Source organism: Somniosus microcephalus, chromosome 13 (assembly GCF_052327205.1).
Source record: "Somniosus microcephalus isolate GS21.2 chromosome 13, FLI_Smic_1.0, whole genome shotgun sequence".
NCBI lineage: Eukaryota > Metazoa > Chordata > Chondrichthyes > Squaliformes > Somniosidae > Somniosus > Somniosus microcephalus.
In genome coordinates, this window is record NC_140999.1 from 164,345,299 (window position 1) to 164,364,568 (window position 19,270).

Sequence of the window (19,270 nt, forward strand, 5' to 3'; positions counted from 1 at the left end):
CATTATGTCAGACAAAGGCAGCTTGTAACCAAGGACAAATCTTGGGTTGCTATGGAACCGACTGGTACTGTCTTGAGATAAGACCCTCATTAAACTTCAACAAGTGACACGCATGATGAAGTAACCCCACTAAACTTTGAACGAACCATGAACAACAAGGGGAATAGCCACGCTTGAAGGAACCAATCATTGAGACGTGCATGTGAACATCACTAGAGAAGTCTGGACACAAAGAATATAAGAACTTAACAATATCTAGCTCTTTTACTGCAGTCGGCCAGAACAAACGTGTCATGGTCTAATGGAAAGAAGACATCTAAAGGTTTCAACAGACTTCAGGTGATCGTCGTTTTGGCCACCAGACACTTGAAGACTCCAGAACAGGCCTGGAAACTTACAGCACAGACGGAGGCCATTTGGCCCGGTGTGCCTGTGCTGGCAAGTTGTGTGTCTTATTTAATCCGTGTGTTAGTGGTTAAATAAAAGATCTCCGTGAGAGATAGTGTATCTGTGTGTTTCTGTTAAGGTGGATTCAGGACTAAAAACCCCACTCTAACACCTAGGGGGTGATTTTGCCAATGTGGAGCTTTTGGAGGCAGGACTCCCACTTGTCGGGTTTCAGTCCCACCTCCATCAACTTCTGGCCAACCCACGCTATTTTCCCTTGATTGACCTTGTTAAGCCCACCCAGCGGGCTTAGCAGGCCAATTAAGGGAAAGCCGGTTGCAGAGAACATCAACGTATGACGTTTCATCTGTCAAAAATTTTTGACAGCTGAATTGTCATCATTTGACAGCTCTGTGAAGCTGTCAAACAGTGACATTCTCTGTAGTTTGATGAGGTCTTGAATTTAAGACCTCATCAAACCTCTTTCTTTTGCAGAAATGAGATGGTTGTTGCATTGGAGAATGCAATGGCCATCTGTCATCTCTACCGCGGAGGTGCGAGACTCTCTGCACACCCAAGGATTGAAGCCTGCAGGAAGAAACAAAGGTAAATACACCTTTTCTAACACTTTGCACTTACCTCAGATACTCACCTCTCCACACTTGCACCCATCACTTACCTTCACAGCACACTTTTGGACCTCTCCGACCCCCGCAGACCCGCTACTTGCCTCGGTGACCCTGGCGGGTTTCGGAGCCTTCGGGAAGCCTGCACTTGTGAGAGCAAAAGGGGATAATCCTATTTTCTGCTTGTTAACTACCTGTTAACATGCAGTTAAGTGGCTGCAATTCCTTCCTGCCTCCAAGGAGATGGGCCCCGGTGTGGGACGGCTACCCGCCTCCTGGCAAGATGGCATGGAGGCGTGTTAGGCACCCGCTCCCAAATTCTGCCATTTTCCCGGCAGTCACTCCTCCAAACCCACCTCCCCAGGGCTGGCAAAATCCAGTCCTGAATGTGGAAGGTGTGAAAGTCATAAATAATTCCTACACAGTCTTGAATATACTCAATGACTGAGCATCCACAGCCTTTTTGAGTAGAGAATTCCAAAGATTCCTAACACTCTGAGTGAAGAAATTTCTCCTCATCTCAGTCCTAAATGGCCAACCTCATTATCCTGAGACGATGACCCCTAGTTCTAGACTCTCCAGCCAGGGGAAACAGCCTCTCAGCATTTACCCTGTCAAGCCCTCTAAGAATTTTATACGTTTCAATGGGATCACCCCATTCTTCTAAACTCCAGAGAATATAGGCTCATTCTATTCAACCTTTATACTTTCCTTAAGTGCGACACAGAAAATGTCATTAGTCAGTGTGTGATGTCTGAAGTCTGACAGATAGGAAGCATATGGATATATATAATTTATAAGTATATTTGAATTTGAATTTCCCCTTGTTCGATAGAGTACTGATATTTGATTACTTCTCTCTGTTTCTATTTCTCTCATATTGTTTGAAAATGTGGAAAATAACAAAGAGAATGTTTCATGCAAGAATTTTAAGGTTCCCACGTTACACAAAAATATGAAACAAAACTGGAAAATGATGGAAATATGCAGCAGACCATTCATCACCTATAAATAGAGGGGATAATGTTTTGGATGTAGGCAATTTGTCAGAACTGGAAAGATTGCATTTAGGGTGCAGTTATATTACAATTTTAATGAGAGTGCAAAGTGGTTTCAGCATTGCACCAATGCTAAATTTGTGTGCAAATTACACATTAAGGCCCAAACTGAGTGAAGCGAACTGAGACCACAAATTCTAGTGTCCATGTGTGCACAGGGAATGTCACTTCAGTTTGCTCTGGTGTTAATTCTGGTCCTGACATTTTAATATACATTAATGACCGGGACTTGGGTATACAGGGAATAATTTCAAAGTTTGCAGATGACATGAAACTCAGATATGTTGTAAACAGTGAGGTGGACAATAGCATACTTCAGGAGGACATAGACGGACTTGTGAAATGGGCAGATACATGGCAGATGAAATTTAATACAGGGAAGTGTAAAGTGATTCATTTTGGTAGGAAGAATGAGGAGTGGCAATATAAACTAAATGATACAATTTCAAAGGGGTGCAGGAACAGAGAGACCTGGGCGTGTACGCATACAAGCTTTTGAAGGTGGCAGGACAAGTTGAGAAGGCTGTTAAAAAGGCTTATGGGATCCTTGGCTTTATAAATAGAGGCATACAGTAGAAAGGCAAGGAAGTTAGGCAAAACAATAATCCATGAGAAAATTCACAGTCACTTGGACAAGCATGGACTAATAAAGGAGAGCCAGCATGGATTTGGTAAGGGCAAATCGTGTTTGACTAACTTGATTGAGTTTTTTGATGAAGTAACAGAGAGGGTGGATGAAGACAGTGCAGTTAATTTTTGTACATGGACTTTCAAAAGGCATTTGCTAAAGTACCATATATTGGGATTGTTAGCAACATTGAAGCCCATGGGATAAAAGGAGCAGTAGCAGCATGGATACAAAATTGGCTAAGGGATAGGAAACAGAGTTGTGATGAATGGCTGTTTTTTTGGACTAGAGGGAGGTATATAGTGGAGTTCCTCAAGGTTCAGTAGTAGGACCACTGCTGTTTTTGATATACATTAATGACTTGGACTTGGGGGTATGTGGCTGCACAGCTTAGCGAGAACGTTGGGTACAGGGCACAATTTCGAAATTTACAGATGACACAAAACTTGGAAGTGTAGTAAACAATGAGGAAAATAGTAATAGATTTCAAGAGGACTTAGACAGGCTGGTGGAATGGGTGGATACGTGACAGATGAAATTCAATGCAGAAAAGTGTGAGGTGATATATTTTGGTAGGAAGAATGAGTGGAGACAATACGTGCTAAATTGTACAATTTTAAAGAGGTGCAAGAACAGAGAGACGTGGGGATGTTTGTGTCCAAATACTTGAAGGTGGCAGGACAGGTTAACACAGCAGTTAATAAAGCATAAGGGATCCTGGGCTTTATAAGTAGAGGCATAGCGAACAAGAGCCAGGAAGTTATGCTAAACCTATATAAAACACTAGTTCGGCCCCAACTGGAGGCCACACTTCAGGAAGGACATGAAGGATTTGGAGAGGGTACAGAAGAGATTTACTAGAATGGTTCCAGGGATGAGGGATTACAGTTACATGAAAAGCTGGAGTTGTTCTCCTTAGAGCAGAGAAGGCTAAGAGGAGATTTGATCGAGGTGTTTAAAATCATTAAGGGTTTAGATAGGGTAAATAAAGAGAAACTGTTTCCAATGGCTGAAGGGTCGATAACAAGAGGGCAGAGATTTAAAAGGGTTTTGGATAAATACTTGAAGGAGAAAAAATTGCACGGTTATAGGGAAAGAGCAGAGGAGTGAGACCAACTGGATTGCTCTTCAAAAGAACCTGCAGACTCGATGGGCTGACTGGCCTCCTTCTGTGCTGTACTATTCCATGATTCTATGAAAACCTTTATAAAACAGTGGTTAGGCCCCAGCTGGAGTATTGTGGCCAATTCTGGGCAAAGCACTTTAGGAAGATGCCAAGGCCTTAGAGAGGATGCAGAGATTTACTAAAATGGTACCAGGGATGAAAGACTTCAGTTACGTGGAGAAACTAGAGAAACTGGGGTTGTTCTTGTTGTGTTTTGAGTTTTGCTTCAATTAAGTTTGTCCCAGTTCCTGGGTGTTACCTGAAGGGGGTGCTGGGGGGCTCGGTTTTACTTTGTCTTTCACTTTCAGTTTCGGGTTCTGCCATGCAGACAATGTGCTGTAATGTCCACCCATTTACTCAGTAAATAGTAAAAGGTACATTCCGTCTCCTCTATTCATTACTGTTCGGTCAAGATGCAATACTGGCGACGAGGCGGCTGTTGAACTCTCTAGAAGGACGGAGATAGACATGCGAACCTACAGCCGTGATATTGGAAATTGCGATGGGCGGGCCACTCAGCTAGCAACATCAACGGCATTTTGATAGTTGGCTAGCTGCGACGTAGACGGTGGACAGAGTATTGTGCGGGCCAAGCAACTACCGTGAGTGTAGCTACCGTAACTCTGGCCGGAGGAGAAAAAGAATTTTTTTTAAAAAAGAAAAAAGTCCGTGGATCTTAAAGGGACAGTGCACATTAAAACTATGACGACCTTGGGACGTATTGAAGAGTTCTCTGGGGATAAGGACAGTTCATGGGAGGAATACGCAGAAAGACTGGGGTGTTTCTTTGAGGCCAATAATATTGACAAAGAAGAGAAGAAGCGCTCAGTGTTGCTAAGTGTATGCGGAGCGGCTACTTACTCCATCCTGCGTTCATTGGTGGCTCCTCGTAAACCTAGTGAGGTGGATTATGCTGATTTGATTGAGAAGCTGCAGAAACATTTTAACCCAAAACCCTCAGAGATTGTGCAGCGTTTCCATTTTCACAATTGTAAACAACAGCCTGGACAATCTATTTCAAGTTACATTGCTGAGTTGAGGAAACGCTCATTACATTGTAATTTTGGTGACCATTTAGACAATATGCTCCGTGATCGGATTGTGTGTGGAGTGCTGGACTCGGCATTGCAGAGACAGCTGTTAGCGGAGAAGGCCCTGACGTTCCGACTGGCCGAGGAGAAGGCTTTAGCAGCAGAGGCTGCATCGATGAACACACACATGCTCCGTACAGAGGCAGCACCATCTCAGGCCGCCGAGGAGGTGCACAAGACCACACACGCAGCTGCTGCTGCGAGAGACATGGAGGCAACTAAAGAGACAGGAAGAAAATGTTTCCGCTGTGGGGCTCTCCATGGTTCCACTACATGCAAATTTGTGTCAGCGGTATGTCATTTCTGTAAGAAAAGAGGACACATAGCTCGTGTCTGCATGAAGAAAGCTCAGGCTGCTGCAGCAGAGCCAACACAAGCATCGCAGACACACACCCTGACACTGGAGGACAACGATGAGTACACAGTGTATATCACGGAAGCTGAGCAGCTACCCCACAGACGGTGGGGATACATGGCAAATGTGATCATGAATGGGGCACCACTCTGCATGGAGGTGGATTCAGGCTCAGCGTGTTCGTTGATAAGTGAAGAGACTTACAATAGGCTGTGGCCAAGTGAACCCCCGGCGATGGCTCAGGTCAGTGGCGTGCTACGGCAGAGGTCCCAAGCTCAACTCCAGGTGCTGGGTATGATTCATGTGGAAGTTAAGTATCAGGCAGTCAAGGACACACTTCCACTTTATGTGGTGGCGGGGCAGGGCACAAGCCTGCTGGGCAGAGATTGGTTTGAGCCCCTCGGTATTGAAGTGACAGGAGTACACACGGTACAGTGACAGCCCATAATGCCTATGTTGGAGAACTATGAAGAGGTTTTTGGTGAGTTCGGGGCCTGTCGGGGACCGCCAGTCTCAATCGAAGTGGACCTAGGGGTAGCGCCTAAGTTCCTCAAGGCGCGACCAGTTCCTTTTACGATGCGCAAGAAGGTGGATGAGGCCCTGGATAAGCTGGTGAACCAAGGGGTTCTCTTGCCAGTGAAGAACTCCCGTTGGGCCACCCCTATCGTGCCCATTGCAAAGAAGGATGGGGGCCTGCGAATATGTGGAGAGTACAGATGTACGGTTAATACTGCTGTGTTACCAGATGTGTATCCCTTACCAACAGTTACAGAGCTGTTTTCAACACTGGCTGGAGGCACTCTGTTCACCAAGCTGGATCTCAAGCAAGCATACCAGCAACTGGTCCTGGATGAAGAGTCAGCCGAGCTGTTGACAATCAACACCCACAGAGAACTTTTCCGAGCCACAAGGCTGCAGTTTGGGGTGTCTACGGCTGTGGCAATCTTTCAGAGGTTCATGGACACCCTGTTGGCTGGTGTTCCGGGAGTTCAGCCTTACTTGGATGACATACTGATTACAGGCAAGACACAGGAAGCCCATGATGAGCGGCTGCAGGAAGTACTACGCCGGCTGGCTGAGGTAGGACTACGCCTTCAGAAGGAGAAATATGTGTTCGCTGCCAATGGGGTGGAGTTCTTGGGATTCCGAGTGGACAAAGACGGTGTGCATCCGACTACGGAGAAGGTGGAGGCTATCAGGAGCGCTCCCAGCCCCAAGAACAAGACCGAACTGCAGGCATTCCTCAGACTGTTAAACTTCTACAGTTGTTTTCTCAAGGGCAAAGCCACAATCTTAGAGCCACTGCACAGGCTGTTAGACCAAGCAACAGTGTGGAACTGGACCTCAGCTCATGAAACAGCCTACAGACAGGCAAAGGAACTGCTATAAGCAGATAAGGTTCTGGCACACTATGATGAAAACAAGCCATTGGTGTTGGTGTGTGATGCCTCACCATACGGGCTGGGAGCTCTGTTGGGTCACAAAGAGCCAGATGGCCGGGAAGCGCCTATCAGTTTTGCCTCAAGAACACTCTCAACAACAGAACGTAATTATGCCCAGATTGACAAGGAGGCCCTAGCCATCATATTTGGGGTAAAGAAGTTCAGCCAGTACCTGTTAGGGAGACAGTTCGTCATCTACACAGACCACAAGCCACTCTTGGGGCTCCTGCATCACTCCAAGCCCATGCCCCAGATCATATCACCGTGTATGCTTCGGTGGAGTCTGATGTTGGGGGCCTACAGTTATGAACTTTGCTACAGGCCTGGGAAGATGCTGGCTAATGCTGATGCTCTGAGTCGCTTGCCTTTGAACCGGCCGATGGCTGAGACGCCACCACCCCTGGAGGTGCTGCTACTGGGGGAGGTTCCGGAGGCTCCACTCCATGCCCAGCGGATTGGCAGCCTCACACAGAAAGATCCAGTCTTATCACGGGTGCTACGCTGGCTGCTGCATGGCTGGCCCTCTGAGGTCCAGGAGGAGCATTTCAAGCCCTTCGTTCAGAGGCGCCATGAAATGTCTGCACACAAGAACTGCGTGCTCTGGGGAAGCCGTGTGGTGGTTCCTGCCGCCGCAAGAGAGGAGGTGCTGAAAATGCTGCATGACTCACACCCTGGGATTGTGCACATGAAGGCGTTGGCGAGAAGCTACGTCTGGTGGCCGGGGTTGGACCGAGACGTGGAGGAGGTGGTAAAGAGCTGTGAGACATGTCAGCTGACTCGCCATAGCCCATCCAAGGCTCCCCTTCACCCCTGGGAGTGGACCACTCGTAAATGGTCAAGACTCCACATTGACTTTGCAGGGCCATTTCAGGGGAAGGTCTTTTTGATAGTGGTGGATTCTCATTCGAAATGGCTGGAGGTGGCTATCATGAGCTCCATGACATCCAGTGCAGTGATCAACGCGTTGCGTTTGCTGTTTGCCACACATGGGGTCCCCGATGTGCTGGTTTTGGACAATGGAGCAGCCTTCACGTCAGCGGAGTTCAAGGCTTTTGCAAGCAGAAACTGGATCCGCCACGTGACCACAGCGCCCTATCACCCCTCCTCTAACGGGCAGGCAGAGAGGATGGTGCAAACCACAAAAGAGGCACTGGTGAGGATATCGGTGGGGGACTGGCAAAACAGATTGGCGAGGTTCCTGTTATCACAGCATACCACACCAAACTCAGCAACGGGGAAGAGTCCTGCCGAGATGCTGATGGGTCGCCGGCTGGTGACTGCACTGGACCGGCAACACCCGGACTACAGGGATGAGATGCACACAAAGCAAGAGGAGCTGGCTAAGAAGCACCAGGGCACCGCCAGGCAGTTCGAGCCGTCAGAGACTGTGTTTGCCCGTTGCTATGCAGGAGGAGACAAATGGATGCCTGCCGTGGTGGAGCAGGCCACGGGTCCCCTGTCGTACAACATCCGTACACCTGATGGCCAGCTACACAGACGCCACGTAGACCAGCTACGGGGTCGTACTCCGGTGAGAGTAACAGAGACGTCACAGGCTAGGCCATTGTCTCCGCCGCCTCTGCCAGGCAGTGACGGTGTGCTTCCTGCAACAATGACGGAAGCCACATCGACAGAAGGTGTCACGGAGTCATCAGCCACGGAGGAAGGTTTTCCTGCAGCTAACAGTGGCACCCCAACTATGCCTGTCCAGCGGCGCTCAAGTCGGGTTAGATTCCGTCCCAGACGCCTGGAGGACTAAGGGGTTTTATCTGGGGGAAAGGAGTGTTGTGTTTTGAGTTTTGCTTCAATTAATTTGTCCCAGTTCCCGGGTGTTACCTGAAGGGGGTGCTGGGGGGCTCGGTTTTACTTTGTCTTTCACTTTCAGTTTCAGGTTCTGCCATGCAGACAATGTGCTGTAATGTCCACCCATTTACTCAGTAAATAGTAAAAGGTACATTCCATCTCCTCTATTCATTACTGTTCGGTCAAGATGCACTAGTTCTCTTTAGAGCAGAGGAGAAGAGGAGATTTGATAGAGGTACTCGATAGAGTAAATAAGGAGAAACTGTTTCCAGTGGCAGGAAGGTCGGTAACCAGAGGACAGAGATTTAAGATAATTGGCAAAAGAACAAGAAGCGAAATGAGAATAACATTTTTTACGCAGCAAGTTGTTATGATCTGGAATGCACTGCCTGAAAGGGTGGTGAAAACAGATTCAATAATTTTCAAAAGGGAATTGGATACTTGAAAAATCAGAAAATGCTGGGCTATGGGGAAAGAGCAGGGGAGTGGAGCTATTTGGATGGACCTTTCAAAGAGTCGGCACAGGCACGATGGGCTGAATGGCCTCCTTCTTTGATGTGTCATTCTATGATCCCATGACTTCTTTTTCAAACTGTAGCTGTAGTGTCAGTGAGAAGTGACTCTGAGCTAATGTGTAGATGCACCCTCAGTAAGGTTGGGGAAACAACAGGCACTGCAATCACAGGGAGAAAATAAATGGCTTTTTTTTTTACAAAAGAGTACACTCAACTGCAAACGCTTAACCAAAAAAAAACCACAGCCATAAGCAAGAACTCAGTTGCTGCTGCTCAACCCTTCAGCAAAGGTGCAATTCAAAGTGTTGAAACGTCACCACCAGCAAGCAGCCATTGGGAGGGAGGGTCTGACCTCACATCCGATGACGTTACTGATGACACGTGGATTCCAAGATGGCGCAGAGGAGGGTAAGAGGAAAAGTGTCCCCCCCCCCCCCCCTTTCAACCAACAACCCCTTTGCTCGTTGTCAGTGGGGAGAGGGTAAAGTGGGCATGACCAGGGGTAGTGGGAGGCCGCGGTGTTCCAGAATGAAGCGGCGGTGTTGTTGAGCGCGTTGCTCCTGTCAGCGAGCGATGGCCTAAGAGACCGGCTCTCGGCTGCATTTGATCAGGTGCTCGAAGGAAGCAGCAGCAGCAGCTGTGGAAACAGAACAGAACAGAGCGGGGCCCGGCGCTGCTTTGCTGTTCCGTTTGCCCCCTCACAGTAGCTGGTGTATCAGCCCTCTTTCTCCCCCCTCCTCCTTTCCTCAGCAAACCTTCCCTCAGCATATTTTCGACGGGTCACTTTTTTAACTTTAGGAATGCGGTACTAACCCATCCTCGCCCCGTGCTGGGCTATAACTAAAAATCCTTAACGAAAGTGGACTTCACGGCATAATAATGTTTAGTCGTTGCATTTTACGCAAATAGTTGTACAAGTACTTTTGTTTAAAAAGCTGAGGCGCATCAAATTTGTTAACGTTAAATGGTTGGATTGAAAGGTTAAACGTGGTTGCAAATAGAGTTATTGCAAGTTTATAAAAAAAATTGTATATAGGCAAGGACTGCACATAATAGTTCGATTTTTCATTTCATGGGATTCAGTCTTCCCCCCCCCCCCCCCCCCCCCCGGGTTTTCTGATAATATGTCAGTATTTGCAGGGAGCTGTTTGGCATTGTTTAGTTTTTTCCTCCCCAGGAGTATAGAGATTATTTGCTATTTTCAAGGTGCCTGGTTACGTAGGATTACATAAGATATATGGCACAGAAACAGGCCATTTGGCCCAACCAGTCTATGCTGGCATTTATGTAGTACTCGAGCCTCCTCCCATCTTTCCTCATCTAACTCTTATCAGTATAACCCTCTATTCCCTTCTCCATCATATGCTTATCTAACTGCCCCTTAAATGCATCTATACTATTCGCTTCAAACACTCCTTGTGGTAGTGTGTTTCACATTCTCACCACTCTGAGTAAGGAAGTTCCTTCTGAATTCTCTCTTTGATTTCTTGGTGACTATCTTATATTGATGGCCTCCAGTTCTGCTCTTCCCCACAAGTGGAAATACTCTGTAGCCACTCCCAACAAAACCTTTCATGATTTTTAAAGACCTCTATTAGGTCACCACCTCCCCCCAGCTTAGAGACCCAGCCTGTTCATCCTTTCCTGATAGGTATGCCCTCACATTTCTGGTATCATCCTTATAAATCTTCTCTGCACCCTCTTCAGTGCCTCTATATCCCTTTTATAATATGGTGACCAGAATTGTACGCAGTACTCTTAAGTGTGATCTAACCAAGGTTTGATACAAGTTTAGCATAACTTCCCTACTTTTCAAATCTATTCCTCTAGAAATAAACCCTAGTGCTGGTTTGCTTTTTTTAATGGCCTTGTTAACCTGTGTCGATACTTTCAGTGATTTGTGTATTTCTACTCCGAGATCCCCTTGCTCCTCTACCCCATTTAAATTCTTATTTTCCAATTAATGTGTGACCTCCCTATTTCTCTTACAAAATGTAATACTCACATTTATCTGTGTTGAATTTCATTTGCCAATTATATGCCCATTCTGCAAGTTTATTAATGTTGTCTTGTAATTTGCTGCAGTCCTCCTCAATATTGACTATCTACCCCCCTCCAAATTTGGTGTCGTCCACAAATTTCGAAATTGTGTTTTTGATTCCAACTTCTAAATCGTTAATATAAATTGTGAACAGCAGTGGTCCCAGCACTAATCCCTGTGGTTTAATGAATAAAACTGAAACCTACTCGGAGCAATTGCATGTTTATAGTCTGGAAGTGTTCAACATCTGGACACTAAACAGTCAGGCAAACCTATATCAGGATAGTAATTCTGAATATATAGTTAGTTTTATATACAATTTCCACTTGAGTGTTAAGTATTCTGGCTACAGTTTTGGCTAGCTTATTCACCGGAATGCTTGCAAATGGTCATCAGTATTTTTGTTTTTTTGTCAATTTATGAAAGCATTGAAGGCATCTTGCCAGAGTCTGAAAAATGTATTCCTATTTTGATATCTATGCACATCAATTTTGGTGATCTCTGAAGAATCTTATTTATTTACCTGATGTTTAATGCATAAACATAAAAGTCTAACCATCAAAGTAAATGCAGATGTGGAAGGCCATTAGCTTCTAGCCAGAACAATCCTTGGAATCCAGTTGTTTCTTAAATGATTCCAATGTTTTTGCCTCCATTACTGTAACTGGAAGTCCATTCCATGTGTGTTGAAGTAGTTCTTGGACATCAGTCCTAAATTGCAGGAGGATCCTTTTCTTAACAAAATATTACAGAGATGATAGTTGACTTGACTATCTGTCCTGATACTTTCCTCATTATTTGTTGGACATATTTAAAAGTTGAGTCCTGCTAATTTGCATGGCAGATCATCTGATTCCAGAAGTGTAACAGTTGAAGTAATGCCAGCTGATACTATCACCACCCTTAGTTTTTTTTTAGCTGTGTACACATTTAATTCAATTCTGCTAAATCATACCCATCAGACTTCTTCATCTCCAGCTGGGACAAGGAACATTTTTTTTTAAGAAGGGCTCCTTATGGTGAGACTCGCTGTTGCAGGCATGTAAAGTGGGTTGACTATTAAAAAGAAAGACGTGTATTTATATAGCGCCTTTCACGACCACCGGATGTCCCAAAGCGCTTTACAGCCAATGAAGTACTTTTTGAAGTGTAGTCACTGTTGCAATGTAGGAAACGCAGTAACCAATGTGCGTACAGCAAGCTCCCACAAACAGCAATGTGATAATGGCCAGATAATCTGTTTTTAGTGATGTTGATTGAGAGATAAATATTGGCCAGGACTCCAGGGATAACTCCCCTGCTCCTCTTCAAAATAGTGCCATGGGATCTTTTATGTCCACCTGAGAGAGTAGACGGGGCCTCTTTAACGTCTTGTCCAAAAGACAGCACCTCCGACAGTGCAGCACTCCCACAGTACTGCTGGGTTTACATAGAATGTGCAGCACAGAAACAGGCCATTTAGCCCAACTGGCCTATGCCAATGTTTATACTCCACACAAGCCTCTGCCTGTTCTAATTACCTCTTCCCAAACTAACCTGTATCCTTCTATTTCCTTCTCCCTTGTGGATGCACCAAGTCAACAACAACTTGTATTTATATAGTGCCTTTAGCGTAGTTAAAAGTCCCAAGGTGCTTCACAGGAGCATTATAAAACAAAATTTGACACCCAGCCACATAAGGAGATATTAGGGCAGATGACCAAAAGCTTTGTCAGAGGTAGGTTTTAAGGAGCATCTTATAGGAGGAACATAAGAAATAGGAGCAGGAGTAGGCCATTCAGCCCTTCGAGCCTGCTCCGCCATTCATTGAGATCATGACTGATCTTCTGCCTCAGCTCCATTCACCGGCCCTATCGCCATATCCCTTGATGCCTTTACTAGTCAGAAATCTATCGACTTCTGTTTTGAATATACCCAATGACTGAGCCTCTACAGCCCTCTGGGGTAGAGAATTCCAAAGATTCACCACCCTCTGTGAAGAAATTTTTTCTCATCTCAGTCCTGAATGGTCTACCCTTTATCCTGAGGCTGTGGCCCCTGGTTCTAGACTCCCCAGCCAAGGGAAACATTCTCCCAGCATCCATCCTATCAAGCCCTGTAATCATTTTGTATGCTTCAATGAGATCCCCTCTCATTCTTCTGAATTCATGAGAATACAGGCCTAGTTTACTCAATCTCTTCTCATACGACAGTCCTGCCATCCCAGGAATCAATCTCGTGAACCTTTGTTGCACTCCCTCTATGGCAAGTATATCCTTCCTTAGGTAAGGAGACCAAAACTGTACACCGTACTCCAGGTGTGGTCTCACCAAGGCCCTATATAATTGGAGTAAGACTTCTTTACTCCTGTACTCAAATCCTCTTGTAATGAAGGCCAGCATACCATTTGCCTTCCAAATGGCTTGCTGCACCTGCACATTCACTTTCAGTGACTCGTACAAGGACACCCAGGTCCCTTTGAGCACCTGCATTCCCCAATCTTTCACCATTTAGGAAATACTCTGCCTTTCTGTTTTTTCTACCAAAGTGGATAACTTCACATTTATCCACATTATATTCCATCTGCCATGTTCTCGCCCACTCACTGAGCGTGTCGAGAACCCCTTGAAGCCTCTTCACATCCTCTTCACAACTGACACTGCCACCTAGCTTTGTATCATCAGCAAATTTGGAAATGTTACATTTAGTCCCCTCATCCAAATCATTGATATAGATTGTGAATAGCTGGGGCCCAAGCACCGATCCTTGCTGCACCCCACTAGTCACAGCCTGCCATCCTGAAAAAGTCTGTTAACCAATTCTCAATCCATGCTAGTATATTATCCCCAATTCCAAGTGCCCTAATTTTGTTCACCAACCTCTTGTGTGGGACCTTATCGAAGGCCTTCTGAAAATACAATTACACCACATCTACCAGTTCACCTTTGTCTACTCCACTAGTTACATCTTCAAAGAACTCCAATAGGTTTGTCGAACAGGATTTCCCTTTCATAAATCCATGTTGACACTGCCCAATCTTACTATTAATTTCTAAGTGCCCAGTTATTGCATCCTTTATAATAGAGTCCAGCATTTTCCCAACTACTGATGTGAGGCTAACAGGTCTGTAGTTCCCCGTTTTCTCTCTTCCCCTGTTTCTTAAATAGTCTTCTCTTTTCCAGAGAATGGAGCCCCAACCTGCTCAGTCTTTCCTCTCGATTCTGGTAACATCATTGTAAATCTGTTCTGCATATTCTCCAGTGCTTCAATATCCTTTTTGTAGTATGGAGCCCAGAACTGCAAACAGTACTCCCAAGTGTGGTCTAACCACCATTCTATATACATTTAACATTACATCCTTGCGTTTCTATTCTATTCCCCTCGAAATAAACCCCAGTATTTTGTTTGCACCCTTTATATGGACTTAACTAACTTGCAGTGCTACCTGTATTCCCATATCTCTTTGCTCCTCTATCCCATTTAGTTCTTGGCTTCCAGGGAATAAGTGACCTCCTTATTCCTCCTATCAAAATGAACCAATTTACACTTTGCTGTATTGAATTTACTTTGCCATTTATCTGCCCACTCTGCAAGGCTGCTTATGTCTTCATGTATTTTGGGGTAGTCCTCCACATTATTAACTATATGCCCCCACCCCCCCCCAATTTAGTATCACCTGGTCTGTCCAAAAAATAACAAGCCAAGTGTGAAGTAGTTGACCCTTGGCCAAGGTTTATTTAGCTTATAATCATGCCTTCTCTACCATTATCTATTGATTGCCTTTTGCGATTTTTAAAAGCGTGTCCACCTCTTCTATTGCAATAAATTCAATACATCTATCTTAGTAGCTCTTTGTAGTTCATTGGCTTATTACCTAGCGTATGAATTTTGTGCCTTTGTGTCCTTTTCAATACCTAGCTTTTTACAATTATGATGAAAGCTGTGTACAGTACTCCAGGTATGGTCGCACCAGTGTGCGCTCTATGGTTCCACTTGTACACCCAAAGAAAATGTTTCTCTTTGAAATTGCTGCTGGATAATGAGAGCGTTTCATCATGTGGTCAAATTGCACAGCTAAATATCTTTCTTGCTGCAGTTAAAGAAAAGAATTCCCTTTGCAATTGTATTTGCTGTCTTTAGAATAGATTGTGTTATGTTTCTCATTGTTGACTGCCACTTGCCTGGTTATTAAACATAGTTCTCTTTGAATAGTAGCATCTTCCTTTCCCACATAACTAGACATCATCTACAAAGTTGTATACTCTACTTGCAGTATCTTTATCGGGGTGATCTGAAAGATCGATCGCAGCTGCCTATTTTAAAATATCATTACGATTAACTGTTCTATTATCTAATCAATTAAGATATTCCACATCTGTTCATTTTTGATCCTATGAGGTCGCACTTTAGCTGTGAGCTGAGTGATCTGGTTGGGGATTTTTTTTTTTGACGGTCAAGCAATAAATAAATCATATTACTCATTTAACGCTGCTCCATTATTGTGTCCTCACAAAAGTCCACGAGCTGCCTTTCAAGAATGCATATTGGCTTGGATTTTGATAGATAAGCTTGAAGTGCTCTCTTTTCCATACTATTGTTTAAACAAAAATTGTTGATTAATTGTAGTTTTTTTGTAAAGTGACTACTGATACCGTTTGGAGAAGAAGAATATTTAGTGGGAGCAGAGATGCAGTTTGAATCTGAAGTACAAAGGCCCATAAACACTTCTGTTTTTCTTGTAATTTTTTTTAAACTTCAACTTTTTTGACTGAAAAATAGCCCATTGATGATCTGGCTAGCAAACTGCTGTTCAGGTGAGGTATGCAGCAGTTTTCATTTGGCTGGCTCATCCCATTGAGCAGTAATCATTGTTCTTGGATGTTGATCCTGGTGTTCAGCTCAATTTTAAAATAAGCTAAGTAGTTATACCAAACTTTTAAATGTGTAAATTGAGATCCAAGCTGTATTCTAGTGTTTGGCAATGGTTTGTGCTACGATGTAATCTTGATTTAAGTCCACTTGTTGAGATCTCAATGGTTGTTACCATTTTGTGGGAAGCAGGGGGGAAAGGAGGGAAACCGAATCCCAGGTCTATTCTTGTTTATACACTAAATGAAGTGGAACTAATTGCAGTTGACTCAATAAGTGACTCCGAGGATGAAAATGTAAAGGGATAAATTGATTCTTAAACTTTGTGGTAAATCATTAAAACAGTCTTGTATAGTTCAAACAGTTACATTTCAGCACAGTTTTACCCATCACTAAGCACTGTTTTTATTCATTTGGAATTAGCATGTGCTGTAAAAAGTTGGAAGTAAGTATACTGTTAATTCAAAGTACAGGAAACTTTGTGCTATCCGGCACCGACGGGACGAGCTGTTGCCGTCCCATCAAAACTGCCGGACAAACCAGCGCTAATGTTGAAACATACGGAGATTTTGAGCTCCGTATCTGGCAACAAACCCTGTTGCGACAGCTTCTAAACAGTTGGCCGTACCTTGCAAGCGTCTCTGTAGCTTAGCAACAGCTTCAGTGAGACCTTGCAGAGCCTGACTGGTGAGAAAAAAGCAACAAAAAGGAAAAAAAACCTAACGAAACGGCTCCTGATTTTTGCTGGTGGCTCGAGCATTCCGGACAGTTAACCTCCAGATAAACCAAAGTTTCCTGTAGTCTTTTACTCAAAAGTTTGAATTAGGCAACTTTGAATTAACAGTGGGGTATACGTACTTTCAAACTTAGTGACAAATGGGAAAGGTAATGAGCTTTTAAGTTAATCTCAGTTCATTTACATCTGAGTTTGTCATTGATCTCCAAAACACCTTGAGTAAATCAACCATATCACTTACTTTTCATAAAACAGATATTCTCCGAATTTAATCCGGAGCTTTTTTTTTGATCAATGAGTTGTGTTTTGTTCACCTAACTTGCTTTTTAAGGTAGGGATGCTTTGCTTTGTATCTAACGCGCAACTGTAGTTTTTGCGGTTTATTTTATTGAGAATTCAGTTAATTTTTTTGTATGAATTTCTGTATCCAGGTGAGGGATGTTGGAACAGGGTAATGGACGTTCTTTCAGTCACTTAGTACCAATACTTTCAGATCAGGTATGGTATAGTTAGATAGTAAAATTCCCTCTATTTCGTCCCAATAATGTACCTTGGCTCCAATCTCCAAGCACCCCATCATCAGTTTTAATTTTCCATAACTATCAATTTAGTGTCTGTTAGGAGCAGTTCTGTACCGTGGACTGGAGCTCACTAAGAACTGGGTTGACACTGTTGAGACTCATATTTTATGTTGGACCCTACAGGCAACAGACAAAAAAAAACTTCATCCCATTAGTTTCAGTTGGATTTTCAACCTGGGTTCCAGAGGTGAAAGGATAGTCGAAAACCCACTGCACCACCAGTTCTCCCGTTTCATTCATTTTTTTAAATGAGGTTTATATTATAATAAAAATGACAATTTAGTGACAAATGAGAAAGATGACACAATTTAGGATATTCAGAGAACCAGAGTGCATTTAATGAGCCTAATTACCAGAGTGTGGCTAGCAGAGCAGACCTTCTGAAAGTGGCCTGCAGAATTTGGACTGGGATCTGCCTGGTACAATATTGTAGTACTGAGTTTGTGCCACTAGAGCTCCTCAGTGAGTAGTAGAGCGCCCTCTTGCTGAAGTAATCTGAAACTGGTACTGCACCATTGCAACTTGGCAGATCTCGTACCACAGGGGTGTCCAACATTTTGTGTTTTGATGAACTGCTTAATTACATACTATGGAACCCTCTGCGCCGCCTCTGCTGCAAGTTGAGAATGGAGTTTCCTGCTTGGTGCAACAACACTAACTCTGCAGATGACCTTGTTGATACATTTCAAGTGTGCCATGCAGAAGGTTTATTCCAGCCTGGTGTGTTTGCATTTCCACCTGCAGCAGCAGGGATGGAAGGGGCTGCACATAGAGAATGGAGTACTTCAGCTAGAGGGAACTCTACTGCTCACTGAGGAGACTTCTAGGCCATCGCAGCATTCTCCTTTGTGCAGCATTGCATGTTTATTAAAATCCTAAATTTGCTTCAGGTAGTAGTGAATAACCATGCAAATTTTGATATTCTTGAACAAATTTTTATTTTGTTTGTTCAAAATTTCTGATAATCTGAGCACTTCTGATCTTGTCAGACCCATATGCATACAGACCCTAACCAGTTTTCATCCCTTATTTTTCAGGCAATATTAATCTGGCCATTGGTGCTTCTGTTAGTCCTGCAGACTTCATATTCTTTTTATGTACCAGGTGTGGCACCAATGGACTTTCATCAAAATTATCTTGTGGAAATTAAGGTAAGCGAGCATGCTATTTTTTAGTCATGAGATGTGGGCGTTGCTGGTAAGGCTGACATTTATTGCTCATCCCTAATTGCCCATAGGTGGGAAACTGCTGTTTCACTGATTTAATAGTTTGCCCACCTAAATGGAAAAACCGCAAGACTTTTCTCCCTATAATAAATCACTTAGTATGTTAAACAAATTTCAGATTTAAATTTAATTCTGTTAGGCGCAATGTCTGTTGGCGCACAAAATATTCTGAATTCCACTAGATGTCTGAGTTGGCCGATAGGCGTCCTGGTCACTAAATGGCCCATGCAGGATAGCCTTGAAGCCTACACACCGTAGGAAAACTTGCAGAAAATGTCAGAGTCTCCTGACGAACCTCACCCTCCTACAGTTGACATGCAATCCTGTACAAAAGTTTTTTTATTATCTATTCTAGTTGCGGTGCAGCCGCTGGCTGAAACAGCTGGACTGTGGCACTTTTTAACAGAAGAAAAGTCGATGTGTAGAATGTTTTCAACATCAAGTTTCTTCTGTTGATCTGCATATGTCAAGCAAGATATACTAAGTGTAAGTCGTTGTAGATAGAAGTTGGCTATGGAGCAGTTGGGGATAATGACTAGATTTTTCCCTACCTGGCAGCTCCAAAGCCTGCACCTAGTGTAGGAAGCAGGAATGAGGACATATGATTTGTTTCTGAATCACAAACCATTTCTCCCCACTATCAAAACTCTTTACCAAGATTTTGGTTTTTGAAGTAGTCACACAGGCTGCTTGAGATATGTGCATGCTAGGATGATAATTATATAGTTCATTAGAACAAAAGAACATAAGAAATAGGAGCAGGAGTAG

General features: G+C 44.0%; 1 protein-coding gene across 1 annotated transcript in view; it reads left to right on the forward strand.

Annotated features, from left to right (window-relative positions):
* The first annotated feature begins 9,344 nt into the window (after positions 1-9,344).
* The window catches only part of tm9sf4 (transmembrane 9 superfamily protein member 4), a 55,037-nt gene continuing 45,111 nt past the window's right edge, over positions 9,345-19,270 (forward strand). The window contains exons 1-2 of the mRNA XM_086005516.1: positions 9,345-9,478; positions 18,314-18,427. Coding sequence (XP_085861642.1) covers positions 9,464-9,478; positions 18,314-18,427 — 129 coding nt within the window. The 5' untranslated portion in view covers positions 9,345-9,463. The remainder of the gene's footprint in view (positions 9,479-18,313; positions 18,428-19,270) is intronic.